We start from the raw sequence: 19,798 nt of genomic DNA on the forward strand, positions 1-19,798 counted from the left end.
AAGGAAATCTGGAACTCTCTTCCTGCAAAAAGCTGTTGAAGCTGGAGGGCAATTGAAAATGTCAAAACCGAGATTGATATATTTTTTGTCGGTTATAGGTATTAAAGAAAATGGGACCAAGGTTGGTAAATGGAATTGGGATACAGATAAGCCATAGTCTAATTAAATGGCAGAAGAGGCTCGAGGAACTTAATGGCCTTCTCTTGTTCCATTATTCCCCACAGAAGGAGCACAAGGGCCACTTAATGGGTAACACATGGGGTTCTGTTTTAGCTACTTGATGGAAAGTCAATGTTGGAATGGTGTGAGTGGCCTGCTGTCACTCCTCCAAAAGACCAGCATCGAATATATCCAAGGCACAGTTAGAACAGATTTTTGATCTACAATGGAGTCGAGGGTTATCGGGAACAGGCAGGAAAGTTGAGTTAAAGCTACAATCAGATCAGCCAAGATCTTATTGAATGGCAGAGCAGGCTTGAGGGGCCAAATGGCCTACTCTTATTTCTTATGTTTAATTACTTATGCCAGACCGTTATAGACATTCTAGCGAAATGTCTATATTTCACATGATGGGTGCAGAAGCTTACAGATGGAACATGATCACCCTAAGAATCTCCCTCAGGAACTTTTTTGTTGGAAGCTGTGCTCTTCTAAATCTTTGCTATTGGCTGGCTTGGAGGAGTTCATATACTGTGGTAACTTGTCAAATCTGTTTTTTTTTAAAAAGGTTTGACCATTCTCCCTGTGATCCCACGATTACACTTCATGGGTCTCCATCTACTTGGTATATTTGTGTTGCATGCTGTCAACGATTCATAAACCTACAGAAATATGAAGAGCATTTGGCTTCAAAGGTACATTATGACAAATGCAAGATGAATAAAATTCATATTTAATATACCTATGTAATTATTTTTCCCTTTTTAAGTTAACCATGGTAGCCATTGCTCATGTACATGCTTAAGTATGCAAGTTCCTAAATTATTGATGAATTCGTCCAAGTGCTTTACCTCGTTTCCTCCTGTTAATGTTTTTTGTCTTCCCTCCCAGCCTGCTCTTCTCTAGTCTTCTTCGTCCTGTCGCGCTCTGTCCTTTCTCCGCCCCCCTCCACTCCGCAACACTTCTTCAAAACAGTGCAATGGAATCTTTTGTGTTTACCCATTGATGGCAGATGGTCTCTTAGTTTAACGGCTGATCTGAGTGCAGACTTCCTCAGTCCTGCATGGGAGTGTCAGCTTGGATTATGTGTTCAAGTCTCTGGAGTGGGATTTGAACCCACGAGCTTCTGATTCAGAGGTGAGAGTGCAACTGAGCCACAGCTGACACATCTTGTCCAGGAGTGTCATACACCGAGTACAGTGGTATGCTTATAATCATGTTGGAACACTGTATCGAGCTCTTCAAACTAACCTCAACAAGTTTGTTTTGAATTGCATGGTTATGCAATTCCAATGACTACGGTTAAGTAAAGCTTCAGGATTGTTTGCTTTGTATTTCTTCAAAACTGAAACTTCACTGAAAGCAAATAACACACATTGCTGCTACTCTCTAGAATCAGTTTGTGATGCCAGCCATGATCTAAGACACTATATAAAGCACACCTGCTCCTTGCATCTTGCTCCTATCATATCTAAGCTAGTCAGAACGCTACGACTGTCACTTGGTAACCAGTGAATGACTTGGAGTTACATGGTACCTTTATCGCAGTTCTCAAACAAAAGCGTTCCTCTTCAAACCGTAAAATGAGCTACTTTGCAGTTTGATGTCTGTTAGCTAAGCAAGCTTTAGAGCCGCTTTGTGCACAGCAGGATTCAGCTGAGATGAATGACCTGTGGTACATGTGAATTTCAACCAGAAACTCGACCTCTGGGCATTGGGTCATGTGCTCATGAAGACCCTCATGTACCTGCAGTTAGTGACACCCCATTAATGTGCAAGCAACTTGAGCAAGTTTTGTTTCTGTGATGGGGAGAATCTGTTTCCACTGGCACCTTGGTCGGCAATCAGTGGATACTTAAGATAACTGGCTAAAGAACCAAGGGGAAGAGGATAAGAATTTTTTTTTTAACCATAGTGAGCCGTTATGGTCTGGAATGCACTGACTGAAAGGGTGGTGGAAACAGATTCAATAATAACTTTCAAAATGGAATTGGATAAATACTTGAAGCAAAAAACTTTCAGGGCTTTGTGGGAAGAGCAGGGGGAGAGGGACTAATTGGATAATTCTTTCAAAGAGCTGACACAAACATCATAGACCACATGGCCTCCTGTGTGCTGAACCATTCTATGACTTACTGTCCACTGCCAGTTAATGAAGAGCATGTAGTTCTAATAGAAGGATGTGTTGGTGAAAGGATTGCCCTTTTTTTTTTTCATTTTGCAGATTAATACACTGGACCACGAAGGCCATCAGCGTGACCTTGAGCCACAGATTACTCAGTGCTTCGCTTGCCCAAGCTGCTACCTCCTTTTTAATTTGAGGGATGAATGCTTGCAGCATATGGCCAAGACAAACCACTTCCTTCAAAGACACAAATTGAGTGGTAGGTTTTGTGGAGTGAGGGTTGGATGCGAAATCAAAATTTGGTGACTGGAGCTTTTACCACTGAGTGACAAACTGGAAACAACTTCTTTAAATGCAGCACCTAAAAAGATGAAACTAGGAATGCACATCAATGGTCAAATAGATCATTGCTGTTGTATATCAAAATTGTTACATTAACCCATAGAGAGTAAAAGCAGATGGTAATACGCAGAGGACAATAGTGTGTGTGTGTATGTATGTATATGTGTGTATGTATGTGTGTGTATATAGATAGAAGGAAATATTTAGGCCCATCGTGTCTGTGCTTTGAAAGAACTATCCAATTAGTTCTACTACCACTGCTCTTTTCCCCATAGCTGGGCACATTTTTCCTCTTATAAATGCATATCCAATTCCTTCTCCAAGTAATTATTGAATCTGCTTTCCCCACCCTTTCAGGATTGCATTCCAGGTCACAACTCACTGTGTTAAATAAATAAGTTCTCATCCCTGTCTCCGGTTCTTCTGCCAGTTATCTTAAATCTGTGTCGTCTGTTTACTGACTCTCCCACCAGTGGAAACAGTTCCTCCCTATCTACACTAACAAAGCCCCTCATAATTTTTCAACACCTCTATTGAATCACCGCTTAACCTTCTCTTCTCTAAAGAGAACAGTATCCGCTTCTCCAATCTCCATGTAGCCTGCGGCCCCTCATCCCTAGTACCATTCTGGTAAATCTAGAACATGTTTTTTTGTATAGCTAAATCGTTTGTTTCAGTAAATAGCACTGAACTCCTCTGCATGTATATTTAAAACTTTGCACTATCCATTGGTTGCAGTAATCTTAGCCTGGGACTTTCCTGGTATGCATGAACTTTTGATGAACCTCATTTCAATCACTTTATACATCACCAACAAAACAAATGGCTCCGGTCGGCATAGAAGCAAAAATTTCAAGTTATGAGAGGGGCAGTCATATTGAAATTCACTGGGGATGTTACGTCTCCTGTGGATTTTTCCCTGTGTAGCAGTTTTTAATTGACAATTAGGAGCCTTGTGATGAATGATATATTTACACAATATGAAACATGAAAGTGATTAGTAATGATTGCACTTGGGTGAAAGCTGTAACTGGTGGAGTATCCTGGAGTTCAAATAGTCTTCAGTGTTGTCGCAACACTGCTGAATGAAAATCTAACAGTTCTACTATCCTCAGCTCTATTCAGTAATTTTTAAAATTCATTTATGGGATGTGGGGGTCGCTGGCTAGGCCAGCATTTATTGCCCACCCCTAATTGCCCTTGAGAACGTGGTGGTGAGCTGCCTTCTTGAATCGCTGCAGCCCATGTGGTGTAGGTACACCCACAGTGCTGTTAGGGAGGGAGTTCCATGATTTTGACCCAGCGACATTGAAGGAACGGTGATATATTTCCAAGCTAGGATGGTGAGTGGCTTGGAGGGGAACTTCCAAGTGGTGATAGATGTGTCTGCTAGATGGTAGCAGTCGTGGGTTTGGAAGGTGCTGCCTAAGGAGGCTTGGTGAATTCCTGCAGTGCATCTTGTAGATGGTACACACTGCTGCTACTGTGCGTTGGTGGTGGAGGGAATGAGTATTTGTGGATGGGGTGCCAATCAAGCAGCTGCTTTGTTCTGGACAGTGTTGGGCTTCTTGAGTGTTGTTGGAGCTGCACTCATCCAGGCAAGTGGAGAATATTCCGTCGTACTCGTGACTTGTGCCGTGTAGATGGTGGGCAGGCTTTGGGGAGTCAGGAGGTGAGTTACACTCTGCCGGATTCCTAGCCTCTGACTGGCTCTTGTAGCCACGGTATTTATATGGCTAGTCCAGTTCAGTTTCTGGTCAGTGGTAACCCCAGGATGTTGATAGTGGGGGATTGAGCAATGGTAATGCTATTTACTGTCAAGGAGCGATGGTTAGATTCTCTTGTTGTAGATGGTTGTTGCCTGGCACCTGTGTGGCTCGAATGTTACTTCCCACTTGTCAGTCCAAACCTGGATATTGTTCTGGTCTGGCTGCATTTTGACATGGACTGTTTCAGTACCTGAGGAGTTGCAAATGGTGCTAAACATTGTGCAGTCATCAGCGAACATCCCCACTTCTGACCTTATGATGGAAGAAAGGTCATTGATGAGGCCCTGATTTCTCCACTCATTACCTGTTTGTAAACATAGGCGTTTTTGATTTTTGATGTCCCCCTTTATAAGTGGTGGCGTATTTTCGCCAACCCTTCAGCTTTGGAATGATCCAATCCTCTAAAAATATCTGCACAACAAACTCGAGATAAGGTAAAATAAGAGGGTTGGCTTATTTTATTTGCACGCACCCCTGCCCACTGCGCGGGAGAGGGGTTTCGCACCGTCTGCCCCTTTTTGCACTCATACAATAAAAGAGAAATAAGAGAAAGAAAGAGGTTCAGGCAAAGACCATGATTAAAAATAAGAACTGTGGTTTCACGTGAATCCAGAATCATTGCCCAAGGAAGGTTCTTTCAGGTGCCTTGTCTGGCAGATTTCCTGGTCTTGGTTCTAGGAACTCAATTGCAGGTTGAGTCCATTGAAGATGAAGCAAAGTATTCTTGTATCCTGGTTATTAGAAATTAGACTTGGAGAGAGATGGAGGTCAAAGGCAGGAGTCTGGTTCCCTTCAGAGGTTAAACTGCAACTGAAGATAAAATTCAAAAGCTGTATAATTAAAGGAATTCAAACAGCACAAGTCTCAGTCATGTGATGGTGGTTTCGAGTCAAGCTATTCAGTTAATGAGGCACACTTGTTAAAACCCGTTGTTTTGAAGCAGGTAACAGTGGGGCCATTAGCACAACATTGTAGATTAGGAGTCACAAATAGCTCTACCTTTGTGCATAGTTGGCTGGTTCAGACTTATCATCTACAAATCCTATGTGTTGGCTTGGCTGGAATGTTTATACAAGTCCCATTCCAGGAGGATGATGAGGTAGCCTTTGCCATTGTAACAGCTTAGAATCTTCCAGAACTACAAGCAGGTGATCAGCTGCAGCCATTTTATCAGCCCAGCAATTGTCCATTTTGAAAAACTGAAAAAAAAATTCATAAAATAGCCAGGACAACATGGATATATATTTATATTTTCCTTCCTGTCTCCTGAACGGGACAGGTATGTAGAGTGGGGCATGAATCCATAGCTTTTTGATTCCGAAGCAAGAGTACTACTACTGACCTATGGCTGACACTATAAAAGTCCTAGGTGTAATATATATAGGACAATATCGTTTGTAATAGAATGAAAGATAGTTGAGTTAAGAGCTGAACATGATCCTAGTGTCACCACCTCACTGTTCACTAGGTCAAAATGTTGGAACTCCCTCCTTAACAGCACTTGAGTGTACACAAACCCCATGGACTGCAGCGGTTCAAGAAAATGACTCACCACCACCTTCTCAAGGGCAATTAGGGTAGGCAGTGAATGTCAGCCTTACCAGTAGCACCCACATCCCAGAAGAGAATTTGTTTTAAAAAGCAGCAATTGCTGGATAGCCATCTCGAGTGAATCCTTGCCTCACCTAGGAATGCTCAGGACCAAGCGAGGCATTGCTCCCTCCCCACCCCTCAAAAAATGCCAGGCTGGTTGAAATGAGCTCACCCTGCACAAAAAGGGTTGAACCGTTGACCTTCCTCCTGCCTGTGTGCATTCCAAAAAAAAATTGGTGATCTGCAGGTAATTGCTAACCTGGACGAATCGGCAAATAGATTCTGTAAAGATTCAGCAGGTCAGGTATTGTCTGTGGCGAAAGAAAGAAAGTTCCTTTCAGTTCAGTGTCCTTTCATCAGAACTTGAAGATGAAAGTTTTGGCAAGAAGTCCCTTGCGCAGCTAATGAATTCTTCTTAGCTTTAATTCAACATTAAGCACATTTTTAGCCCCATTAGTTGTATTTATAAAATCTCCAGGGTTTTGTTATTCACTTGTTTGAAGCCGAAAGAAACTTAACTCAAAACTTTGGATGTCGTCTGAACACTAATTCTATTTTCCTTTGCCCTTTCCCCTTGTTTCTCTAATAGGTGAGCAGGGAACACGCTGCCCTCTTCCATTCCCTAACTATGCAAAAAAGTTGTTGATTTCTCTGTGCCAGGAGATTCCTTTCCAGGTTAAATGTACAGCTTGCCAACAGATGCTCCGTACCCATATAGAACTGACGGCGCATTTCAGGTGGGGGTGTGTGTGTGTGTGTGTGTGTGTCTTTGTTCCTCTCTCACTCCCTTCATCCGCCTTTGATGCCCCACAGCCTGTGTCCTAACCTTTGAAATTTCCTCCCTAAACCTTTCCCCTCTTTCGTCTTTAAAACCTTCCTGTGTGACCAAACTTGTACTCACCTGTCCTAATATCTCCTTATTTGGCTCTGCCAATTTTTGTCTGATTAATGTAGTAAAATGTTGTAGAAGCGTGAAAGTGTTGTGTAATTGAAAGTTGTTTATCCAACAATTTGATAGTGGAAATATTTATTTTTCCTTCATTTTAAGTTAATTGGAAAGGAGCGCTGGTCCTGGTTGCATTAGATTAAATCACTGGGTTATTTTCTCATCTCATCTGCCCACCATCCTCCTCCTCCTCCCAGAGGTTGTCGAGTACATAGGCATGGGCACTGGAAGAGCCCCACACTGACAGAGCATCTTAGCTGGCGATCTGACTGTGAGAACAGTCATGGTCGGGCCGAATTCTGTGTCTTCACCTTTTATCCAGACAACATCAAAATAAGAACATTTGGGAGTTGAAAGACTGGCTGATTTTTTTTCCCCCAGGTATGTTGAAATCTGTCATGGTACCTCAGCTGAAGTACATGACCAGCATTGTCAAACTGAGACCCACTCTGTGTACAGTTATTCACTTCAGTAACTGAGCTACATTGATCACTGACATTCTCAAAAGCATCCAATATCCCCACAATTTAATTTTCTTTCTCCAAAGGGTAATATTGTCTTCAAAAGTTGCTAAGCAGTGAGTTACAATTTGAAACTGCAAGTATAGGCCCTAACTAAAAATTTAACTTTAGCTTTGCAAATGGAGTAAAACATGACCTTTCACTATTTGAATAGGAGACCAACATTTATTCAGAAAACTAGGTTCATGGCAATGCTCCCTCTAAATTTTTATTGAACACGGCCTGTTTATTTGAATAGAACCATAGAAAAGTTACAGCACAGAAGGAGGCCATTCGGCCTATCTTGTCCATGCCAGCCCGAGGACACCCAGTTGCCCTTTCTAAACCCACCTTCCTGCACCCGGCCCATAGCCCTGCAGCACTTAAGGTGCAGATCCAGGTACTTTTTAAAAGAGTTTAGAGTTCCTGCCTCTGCCACCAACTTGGGCAGCGAATTCCAGACACCCACTACCCTCTGCGTAAAAAAGTTCTTCCTCATGTGCCCCCTACACCTGCCACTTATCTTGAATCTATGTCTGCTGGTTCTAGATTTCTCCACCAAGGGAAACAATTCTATCCTGTCCACTCTATCTATTCCCCACATAATTTTGTACACCTCAATCAAGTCACCTCTCAGCCTTCTTCGTTCTAACCTCTCCAATCTCTCCTCGTAGCTACACTTTTCTAACCCTGGCAACATTCTTGTAAACCTCCTCTGCAGTCTCTCCAGAGTTATTATGTCCTTCCTATAATGTGGTGACCAGAACTGCACACAATACTCCAGTTGTGGCCTCACCAGTGTTTTATACAATTCCAACATTATATCCTTACTTTTATATTCTACACCTCTGCCAATGAAGGAGAGCGTTCCATATGCCTTCTTTACAACCTTGTCTACTTGAACTGCTGCTTTCAGGGACCTGTGTACTTATACGCCAAGATCTCTCACTACATCTACCCCTCTTAATATATTTCCATTTATTGTGTAATCCCTATAACTGTTTGACCTCCCTAAATGTATGACCTCACACTTCACTATGTTAAAATCCACTCCGCCCACTCCACCAACCCATCTATATCATTTTGGAGATTATGGCTATCCTCTACACTATCCACTACTCGGCCAATCTTTGTGTCATCTGGCACCTTGAATTTTTTTGTGTGGCTGGGCATACGTAGTATCTTAAAGGGAGCAACTTGTGACTAGCCTGCACGATATCTTCATGTTGCTGCATGACCATGCATTCAGCTTAGCGGTAATATTGGCTGCAGGTTAATTTGTTTTTAAACAACATAACTGACACTTAGTGAGAGTGTAGTGGAGCTGTGGGACGGGCCAGTCTCCTTGATTTTGAATTCGGTGTCAAAGCTTTATTTGGTCCATTTATAGGAACAGGAGGAGAACGGTTCAGCCTTTTGAGCTTGTTCCACCATTGGGTTTGATTGTGTATCTTAACTCCATCTCTCCATCTAGTTTTCATAACCTTCGATACCCTTGCCTAACAAAAATCTATCAGTCCCGGCTTTGAAATTTCAATTGACCCCCTGCTTGAATAGTTTTTTGGGGGAACGCGTTTTGGATTTCCACTATCCTTTTTTGTGAAGAAGTGTTTCCTGACGTCACCACTGAATGACCCATCTCTAGTTTGTAACTATCTACCCTATCAACTCCTTTAGAGCACCTTTCAGTGCTCCAGGGAATACAAGCCATTCCTCCTGGGATGTACAACAGTGATGATACTGCTCACTCACTGTTTTATTACGTCAAACGCTCTTGCCACTTCCATTATCATTAAAAAAAAGTGGGCCAGTTTTCCCAATCTACCCTATTTTCATGGTTCCAACAAAAGTTGAACTTTTTCCTGAGAATTGAATTTCCTCTACGGGTTTAAAGTAACTTGACGGGGGTATAGGAATGAGGAGATAGCATTATGAAGGATTAAAAGGTGCACAAAGGTTTGGGAGAAGTAGATAGGGCGAGAGTAAGAAATATAAAGCCTAAGGTGAGGTTAGATTGAGGCAATGCAATAGGGTCTAAATCAGGTCTCGAGAGCATATATTTCAATGCAAGCAGTGTGATAAATAAGGTTGGTGAACTGCAGGCCCAAATTGCCAAATGGAAATATGATGTCATGGTGATAATGGAGACCTGGCTTAAAAGACAGCAGGATTGTGTACTAAATATTCCTGGATATAAGGAGTTCAGGAAAGATAGGGAAGGAAAGAAAGGAGGAGAGGGTGGCAGTATTGATTAAGGAGAATATTTTAATGCTGGAGAGAGGATGTCCTGGAGCAATCAATTGCTCAACCCATCTGGCTAGAGTTAAGAAAAGAGTTGAGCTACCATTACACTACTGGGTGTATTCTATAGGCCACCAACTAGTCGGAAAGCTATGGAGAAGCAACTTGGCAATAAATATACAGAGAGGTGCAAAAACTATAGAATAGTAATGATGGGGAACTTTAGTTATCCTAATACAGACTGGGCTTGTAATGGTGAAAAGGGAAGAGAGAGAGAAGAGTTTCTGGTGTGTTCAGGAAAATTTTCATTATTAGTATGTTTCTGGCCCAATGAGGAAGGAGGCATTGCTGGATCTGGTTCTGGGGGAGTGAAGACAGTCAAGTGGATCAAGTGTCATGTGGGAACATTGATCGTAGCACAATAAGGTTTAGGTTAGCTTTGGAAAAGGACAATGTGCAATCAGGGCTGACAGATCGGCCCCAGGTAAATTGGAATCAAAAGTTGGCAGATAAAACCGAAAAGGAACAATGGGCTGCCTTTAAAGAGGAATGATTCAGGTGTATCCCCAAGAGGGGGAAAGGTAGGACAAGCTCCCTGGCTGGGAAAAGAGAGCAAGTTTAAGCAGAGAAAGGGTCGCATAACAGATGTCAGTTTGATCATACAGATCTGAACCAGGCTGAATATAGAACGTGTTCTGACCACAGGCGGTGTTAATTGCTGCACAAACCAAATCCCAGAGGGAATGTTAGCTTGCAGCTCATAGCCTTTTTTTTGTATTCTGAAAACGAGAAGATGATGTACCGATCTCAGCAGTAAGAGGTCCGGTAACACTTTTGGGATTTTAAAGGTTAACGGTAAAAGTTTTATTAGCAAGAATAAAAGAAAACTTAAGCACACAAGATTTCAGTTACTCAATCAAGGTTAGTCTTACAAAACATTCCCAAAAAAAAAATGCTGTACTTGGTCAAATACACAAGTAACCACCTTCCAGGCAACACTCCCTTATAGATGTTAACTATAAAAGAAATCCAGTAATATTACACAAGGCAGACTGGTGTAGCTTCAGTAAAGGCATACCACATGACCTCTACCCTCATCCATTTTGCAGTGGAATCCACTTCAGAATAAAACTGCTGTTGCAGCCCAAGACTTTTCTGGCTTCACTGGATGGTTGATTCAAACTGCACCTCCTCCCAGCCCAGAGCTAACAGCTCCCATCTCAGCTCCAACTATCTCCACCTACCTCCAAAGTACCTCTTTTCCCTTTCCTCTCTGGTTCCATTGTTCTCTCATCTCTTTGAAACTAAAATCCTTCCAAATATGAAATCTTTTATATCTCTATCTTGTCTTTGCTTTCAGGCCAATAAAATATAACATCCCCACTACTGTTTACCTATGAAGCTCCTGCAAGATGCAACCATGTTTCATGTCACCTCTGACTTCCTTTTGATATTCAAACAAACACTCCACTTATCTAAAAATGCAAATGTTAGATCTAACCTATTTACTTGTACCTCATATTTAACACCTCTGTCCTTTTCACGTTTAAAAACCCCAGACATCTTGACTCCTGTCAATCTCTTGCCCATATCTTAATCTTCACTTTCAGCCTCCAATGCTGCACTTGCTGGTCTTGCCAATTGAACCCTTCGCAGATTGTAAAATTTCATCACCCAGATCTTATCCTGTACCAAGTCTTATTTCCCAATAATCCATGTTATCAATGGCCTTCATCGGCTTTCAAGCTCCCAATTTAAATGATTTTGAAACCCTTACCCTCTGGCACAAATGTCATGCCTCTCATTATCCAAGTGTAGAAGATCGAGGGGTGATCTGATCGAGGTTTTAAAACATTAAAAGGATTTGGTAGGGTTGATGAGGGGGGAAAAAACCATTTCCTCTGGTGGGCGGGAATTAGGATTGACGGGGCATAAACTTAGAACTTGGCCATTTAGGAGAGAGATCAGGAAACACCTTTTCATATGAAGGGCTGTGGAAACCTCCCCAAAATGGCTGTGCATGGTGGGGATCAGTTGGAGATTTAAAGATGGTATGAAGAGATTTTTGTTGGGGTGAGTTATTGAGGGCTATGGAGAACAAGTGGATAAGTGGAGTTGAGGTGCAGATCAGCCATGATGTATTTGAATAGGAGTAGGATTGAGGGGCTAATTGGCCTCCTTACTGTTCATGTGTAAAGTTGTTATAAATTCTTAATTGTCTGGGTTTCTTTCTTTGCAGAACGCGATGCAGAAGGGCTGGCCCTGTTGCTGTATCTGCAAAGGATATTAGCCAAATTGCTGCAATATTCAAAGTGAGGGGACGCTGTCTGGACTGCAGTAAGCTATTTGTGGATGACAATCAGATCAATCAGCATACTCAGCAAACCATGCACAACATCAGATGGATTCGCACCATGGAGAAGGCCATCTTGGAGTTTTGCCACTTCAATGAAAAGAGCAAGACTCCCTCTGACCTCCGGATGATATTGGATCAGTCAAAAGCCAAGAAGAACTCTCCATTCAAAAGACCTCTGGCTGAGACATGTTCCAATGAGGCTGCTGTGCCCACCTCCAGCAAGAGGACCAGGAGAGAATGCAACAACGTGCAGGTGAAGGAGGAAAAAGTGGAGTGTGACACCCACCTGGGGGCCAGGCTCTGGTTCTGTGAATGCCACCAACGGTTCAACAGCGAAGAGGCTGTGGAGAAACACGTCATGGCAGCCAATGGAATCCGCCACAAGTGTTTGGTGTGCGGCAAATTGGCGCTCGATGCCGGGATTATTGGCTTGCATATGAGCCGTAGTCACGGGGGAGCTCACTTGACCAACTACCGTTTGTGGTGTGAACGCTGCCACGCGGAATTGCGAAGGAAAGAGGATCTCATGGCCCACATTGTGGAGCGTCACAGTGGTCATGCTTACTATTACGAGAAGCAGGTGGACAAAGATGAGTTGTTGGCTTTTGAGCCTTCTTCATCCAAAACAGCATGGAGCTTGGCAGATTTGGGGGGCAAAGAAGGTGAAGGGAAGCAGCTGGATCCAAACAGCCCCGAAGGGGAAGCTGTCGTGGCCGATGGCTCCTGGCAGTGCAGGTTGTGTGAAGAGATGTTTGACTCGGAGGAAAGTGTCGCCCAGCACTGCAGCTGCATAGCAAACCACCAGTTTCACAAATACAGCTGTGGTTTGTGCAGGAAACACTTCCACAGAGTGGAAACCCTGTACCGCCATAGTCGCGATCAGCACGACAACGAGCTAAGCGTAAAGTATTTCTGTGGATTGTGTGACGACATCGAGTTCAACTCCGAAGGTGAATTTCTTGAACATTACAAGACTTTCCACAGCACTGATTATGTCTTCGTGGAGCATGGGGATGCAGTGACTGAGAAAGAAATGGAGGAGGAAGCTCCAGAGGAGCATTTACTGATGTCCTGTGGGTGTCGACAGCACTATAACTCCAAAAAATTAAGGAAGGAGGACAGCTGCAGGTGCTTGAGGAACCTGTTTGAGCAAGGCAAGCTGTGGTTCCGCTGCTCGTGCTCGGCGACAGCCCAGTCAGAGGAAGACATCCGGAATCATATGGTGGAATGCCATGGGGCGAGAGAGACAGGCTCCAGGTCCTTTACAATCAAATGCATCTGCAGCAAGGCTTTTAATGATGGCGAAAGTGCCCAGATGCACTACCACAGTAAGCACTGCACTTCACAGGAGGTGTGGCCGGCCCCATCCTTGCCAGCTGAGAACGAGGCCACCGCCCCTCACGTGGCTGCGTTCTGCAGCAACGCCAAGCAGGTGCCACAGGACGACGATACTGAGGCCTCGACCAGTCATGAGGTCTTTCCAACGACCGCAGGTAGCCCTCGTATTACACTTGCCCAATCCTTGCCAGCAAGTAGGTCAGTGGCAGCTTTTCCTCAAAAAGGCAGGGATGTCACCCGTTGTGCCAAGAGACTAAAGAGAAAAGGTAGTGGGCTATGGATTGAGCTGAGCGAGGGCAAGTTTAGCACAAAATTGTTAACTGCTAATCCTATAACCTGTTTTGCAGCTGACCATGCATTGTTTAAAGGATCACATGCTTTGAAGCTCTCAGTATCTACAGTTAAATTTGTTGCACACACTCACTTTGAGGACACAGGGATCAAATGTCTCTTTTGCAGGTGTCCTTATTTTCATAACAACAACTTGCATTTGTATAGTGCCGGTAACATTATAAAACCACCTAGAATACTTCATAGAACTGTCATAAAACAAAATAACCCAGCATCCATTTTGACACAAGCCACAAGAATTCTGTGCCAGAGAGAGAAGGGTTTCTCTGCTGCTATGGATGCTGGGTAAAGGGCTCTCCATTCCGCAAAAGCTATGTTTCTCAAAACCTACTGCTTCCTCTCACTGGCCAGCATACACAATTTGGGGGCAGAAAGGAAGTAAGTTGTAAGGGCAAGTGCCAGTGATCGCAACTCAGAATTTCCAGGTGCTGCAGCTTTGCAACAGGCTCTATCGCATGTTTTAGTATAAAAGGGCTTTTTAAAAATTCATTGATGGGATGTGGGTGTTGCTGGCTAGGCCAGCATTTATTGCCTTTGATGCATTGAAGGCTGTTTTTGTAGTTAATTGCTGCCTCTGGTTTCATACTGCCTTGTGTATATTTAACTGTGCAAGTTATTTGCAACTGTTTATGGGTGAGTCACACATCCATTTGTACAGGTTTCACTGTGGGTCAGTGTTTTGGCTTTTGAAGGAACATGGACTGGAGTTTTCCATTCTGCAGCTGGAGGTTCACTGTAGTGGCTGGAAGATCCGAGCTGGTGATTGCAGAGGTGTAATAACACTGCCCATAAAGTGGAGTAGTAAATAGAGGCAACAGTTAGCTTCAGTCTCTCTATCATTTCAGTTAGCAATATACTTGCAATATTCCTTACTAGTTACAGGATAAGGAGGAGGCTACTCAGCTCCTCAAACTTGTTTTATCATTCAGTTAGATCATGGTTGATCTATATTTCAACTTCATCTCCCCACTTTGGTGTTGTCACTCTTTCCTAACAAAGATCTATCAATACATTTTGAAATTTTCAATTAGCCCCTGTTCCCCGCCACCAATGCCTAAACAGCTTTTTGAGAGAATGTTCCAAATTTCCACCACCCTTTGTGTGAAGAAGTGCTTCCTAACATCTCTAAATGACTTGGCTCTAATTTTAAGACTATGTCGTCTTGTTCTGGACTCTCCCACTAGAGGAAATAGTTTCTTTCTATCAACCCATCAAGTCTTTTAATCATCTTAAATACCTTAATTAGTTCACCCCTTGATCTTCTATATTCAATGGAATATAAGTCTTCCATATACTGTGGCTTTATAATTTAACCCTTTTAGCTCTGGCATCATTCTGGTGAATCTGCATTGCACCCCCTCCGGTATATCCTTCCTGATGTATCATTCCTGTAATGCCCAGAACTGAATACAGTTACTCCAGATAGGATTGATATTGACTTAATTCAAAAGCAAAATACTGTAGATGTTGGAAACCTGTAATGAAAACAAAAAGTGCTGGAAATACTCAGCAGGTCAGGCAGTATCTGTGGAGATAGAAACAGTTAACGTTTCATCAGAAATGAGAAGAAGTTATTGACCTGAAACATTAACTCTGTTTCTCTCTCCTTAGATACTGCCTGACTTATTGATAGTGACCTTTTTATGTGATCAATGGTAGCCACATCTTTTGGTTAAACTTTGTTCCGAACTGTTGCAAATTAAATATACCCAAAGCAGTTTGAATGCTCCAATCAAACGAATACTTATTCAGAACCTTTCTCAGCTGTATATCTTTTATACTAACGTGGTTTAAAAATTAGGGTGGATTATTGTTGCATATGGTCAACTAAACTGGCTCATTCATGCTTCATCGATATCTTTTGCTTGAACAAGTGTATGCGCTAAAGTAAGCTTCAGCTGAGCAAAGCAGCATGTACGTTTAATGGAGCAATTTAATTAAAAATTCCAGTGAAACAGGATTTACTCAACTTGTGTTTCTCATCAGTTATTTAACTATTGGGAAGACCTAAGCCATTTAACTTGTCTCTTCACCATCTGCACACCTCCTATAGCCACTGTCAGAGGCTGAACTAGACTTTTTTGCAATTTTGATGACCTGTTTGACCATGAGCTGAGATCCTGACCCTATATCCACTTCATCACCAAGACCACCATCTCTCACTTTAATATGACTCGCCTCCCACTTTATTTCATGCTGTTGGTTGCTAAAACCCTCACCCATGCCTTTGTTACCTCTAGACTCTACTACTCCAGTGCTCTCTTGGCCAGCTTCTGCTCCATGAGCCCATCCAAACCTCCCATTCCATTCGCAGATCACCCATGACTACTAACCTGAATTGGCTTCTGGTTGATAACCTGAGGGCACAGATTTAAGAGGATAAGAACCAGAGGCAAAATGAGCAAACACTTTTTTATATAATGATTGGTTAGGATTTGAAATTCACTGCCTGATAGGGTGGTGGAAACAAATTCAATAGTAGCCTTCAAATATGGATAAATATTTGAAGGAAAAAGGTTGCAGGGATATGGGGAAAGAGCAGGGAGTAGGATTAACTGGATTGCTCTTTGAAAGAGCCGGTAAAGACTCGATGGGCTTAATGGCCATCTGCTGTGCTGCACCAAGATTGCGAGCTTCCCCAGTGGGGCATTAGTAAATGCCAGTGTCCTGACGTACACTGCCTCAGCACATTGAAGTGCTTGTGGGCTGCATGATCCCTATAACCTCTACACAGAATGGTGGAAACTAAAACACAGTTCCCAGATTACATTTAAAGCAGGACTTTGATTATGTTGACCAAATTATTCCTTTGCATTAACCAAATTTCAAAGTTGTTGGTTATAGTGTCCTGAGTGCTTGGTTTGTTTTAAATAGAAATGACTGTACTTACTAACTAGTCAATTTATTTCCATCAAGGTTTACATTGGATATACAGCACAAACAGGCCATTCAACCCAACCAGTGTTTATGTTCCACTGGCGCCTCCTCCCCTCTTTTCTCATCTAAATCTACCATCGTAACCCTCTATTCCCCTCTCCCTCAAATGCTTGTCTAGCTTCCCCTTAACTGTGTCTATAACTATTCACTTCAACAACTCCCTGTGGTAGCAAGCACTGCATTCTCACCACTCGTTGGGTAAAGAAGTTTTTTCCTGAATTCCCTATTGGATTTCTTGATGGCCTCTCGTTATGCTCTTCCCCACAAGAGGAGGATTCATTTTCTCTATACCCACTATATCAAACCCTTTCATAATTTTAAAGACCTTGATTAGGTCAGCCCTCGGCCTTTTTTGAAGAGAAAAGACACCCAGCCTGTCATTCCTTTCCTGATATGTATACCCACATCTTTCTGGTATCATCCTTGTAAATTGCCTCTGCACCCTCTCCAGTATTTCCCTGTTCTTTTTATAAAATAGCGACCAGAAATTCACACAGTGCTCTTAGTGTGGTCTAACCAAAGTTAGATACAGGCTCAGCATAACTTCCCTGCTTTTCAATTTTATCCCTCTGGAAGTAAACTTAGTTCTTGGTTTGTTTTTTTTTATGGCCTTTCTGACCTGTGGCACAGCTTTTAGTGATTGGTATGTTTTTACTCCGAGGGCCCTTTGCTCCTTGATACAACCTAGTCTTCCGTCTCCAAGTAATAAGTGACCTCCCTATTCTTCCTACTAAAATGGATTACCTCACATTTAACTGGGTTGAACTTCATTTGCCAATTATTTGCCTATTTTGCAAGTGTGTTAATGCCCTCTTGTAATTTGTTTGTCCTCATCAGTATTGACTATCTTCCCCCATCCCCCTTCCCATTCAGTGTCCTGACGTGCACCGCCTCAGCACATTGAAGTGCTTCATTGATGGAGGTTAAAGCACAGTCCCAGATTATATTTAAAGGAAGAATTCAGTTATGTTGACCAAGTTATTCCTTGCATTAACCAAATTTCAAAGTTGCTGCTTATAGCGTCTTGAGTGCTTGAGTTTGTTTTAAACCAAAACGCTGTTAAAATTCAGCAAATTTAGAAATTGCTTTTTGGATGCTAAAGTCCAAAGTGCTGTTGTAAATTGTAAACAGCAGTGATCCCAGCACTGATCCTTGTGGAATGCCACTTCCACCTTCTGCCACTTTAAATAACTAGCCTTTAATCCTACTCTCTGCTTTCTGCTTGAAGCCAGCTAGCAACCCATTCTGACACTTGTCAACTGACTCCACATTCTCTGACCTTATTCATTAGTCTGTTGTGGAACATTTAGACTTCAGTCTTTTAAGTTCAGATGAGACACACTTTTACCTGACCCATGATTTCTTGTATGTCACCACGTTCATATATTTGTAGAGAATTGGATGAGCTTTGATTTGCTAGAGGGCGTATTTTTATGGACTGAGTGGATCATTCCCCATCTGGAATTTTATGCTTATAAATGAGTGTGAGAAAAGAAATAGAAAAAGCAAGGTAAAAGTATAAAATTTGTGTATAAAAATGGAGTGCATTGTTAACACACCATTATTGTTTTAGCAAGGCCTGTCCATTTGAATTCAATTTGGTGCTCTTGGCACAGTCTAGTGCACTCTTATTTTATTCAAAGGACTTATTGAAGTTGTAACTTTGCAATGATTTATAAACTTTTTTGTCTTTTTTCTCCCTTTCTCTAATTAGTAGAAAAGGAAGCCATAAATCAGGAAGAAGACATAGAGTTGCCCGACTTAGACCTGCTCCGCACAATGACTCACCTTGTTTTCATCGATTTGGATAATTGGGCGGGCTTTTTCAACCATCTACCGGGACATCTTAACCAAGGCACATTTTTCTGGGGATTTCAAGGTTAGTTCAATACACTTTAGGTTTTTTTTTTGAAGGGTAAAAAACTGTCTTGGATTATGGCTATAATCTGAAAAATATATAGAAGTTACAACACGATACCATCCAGTGCGGATGATAGGCTTTGAGGCAGTGTTAATTAGTAATGTCATTGTAAAAGATACACTGAGAAATAGTGATCATAATACAATTGAATTCCACAGTAAGTTTGAAAACAACATACTCCAATCATAGACAAGCACCTTAAACTTAAACAAAGCCAATTAGCTGGGTATGAGGGGAGAACTCTCTACGGTTAATTGGGTAAATAGACTAAAAAGTATGGTGCTAAATAAACAGTAAAACATTTAAAGAAACAATTCAAAATGTTAATCAAAAACATACTCCACTGAGGAACAAAAACTCAGCGAGAAAGATGCATCCGTGGCTTACTATGGATGTTAAGGATGGTCTTAGATTAAAAGAAAAGGCTTATAATAGTGCAAAGAATAGTAATAAGTCTGAGGATTGGGAATGTTTTATAAACAAGCAAAGAACCACCAAAGAATTGATTAAAAAAAAGTAAAAATTAGAATATGGGAGTAAACCAGCCAGGAAGATAAAAACAGATCGCAAGAGCTTTTACAAGTATAAATAAAAAGGAAAATGGTAACTAAAATAAATGTTGGTCCCTTAGAAGCAGAGAAAGGAGAAATTATCATGGGAATGAGGAAAAGGCAGAGACATTGAACAAATATTTTGTGTTTGTCTTCACTGTAGGCACACAAGTTATGCACCAGAAATAGAACGTAATCTAGGGGCTAATAAGAGTAAGGAAGTGAGTAAGGAGTAATTCATCTCAGCAGAGAGAAGGTACTGCAGAAACTCATGGCACTAAAATCTGACAAAGTTCCAGGACCTGATGGCTTATGTCCTAACGTTCTAAAAGAGATGCTGCGCTTTATTGAAGCATTTTTCACACTGCATTTAAATATTTTGCGTTAAAAATTTTAATTTAGTTCAGACTGCACAACAAACGGAAATCAGAAGGATGTACTTTCTGATTCTGCAACAGCCCCAGCAAATGGAAATTAGCAAATGTAACACTGCTATTCAAGAAGAAGGGAGAGAGAGAACAGGGGACTTCAGGCCAGTTAGTTTGACATCCGTTGTCAGGAGAGTGCTGGAATCTATTATTAAAGAAGTGTTAATGCACCTAGAAAACTAGATTAGCAAGGAAATATGAACCTGAACAGGAAGACACGAGAGGAAAACAAAGCTCAGAA

General features: G+C 42.0%; 1 protein-coding gene across 6 annotated transcripts in view; it reads left to right on the plus strand.

Moving 5' to 3' along the window:
• The window catches only part of znf451 (zinc finger protein 451), an 81,318-nt gene that overhangs the window by 51,640 nt on the left and 9,880 nt on the right, over positions 1–19,798 (plus strand). For 5 of the 6 annotated variants that reach the window (XR_013576588.1, XM_078541826.1, XM_078541828.1 and 2 more), the window contains exons 7-11: positions 728–854; positions 2,384–2,543; positions 6,578–6,725; positions 11,915–13,524; positions 18,372–18,536. Coding sequence is in view for 5 of the 6 variants with exons in the window: in XM_078541826.1 (XP_078397952.1) it covers positions 728–854; positions 2,384–2,543; positions 6,578–6,725; positions 11,915–13,524; positions 18,372–18,536 (2,210 nt within the window). In the remaining variant the exon portion in view is untranslated. The remainder of the gene's footprint in view (positions 1–727; positions 855–2,383; positions 2,544–6,577; positions 6,726–11,914; positions 13,525–18,371; positions 18,537–19,798) is intronic. The other variant, XM_078541825.1, reaches the window with a different exon arrangement.

Source organism: Cetorhinus maximus, chromosome 5 (assembly GCF_964194155.1).
Source record: "Cetorhinus maximus chromosome 5, sCetMax3.hap1.1, whole genome shotgun sequence".
Lineage (NCBI taxonomy): Eukaryota > Metazoa > Chordata > Chondrichthyes > Lamniformes > Cetorhinidae > Cetorhinus > Cetorhinus maximus.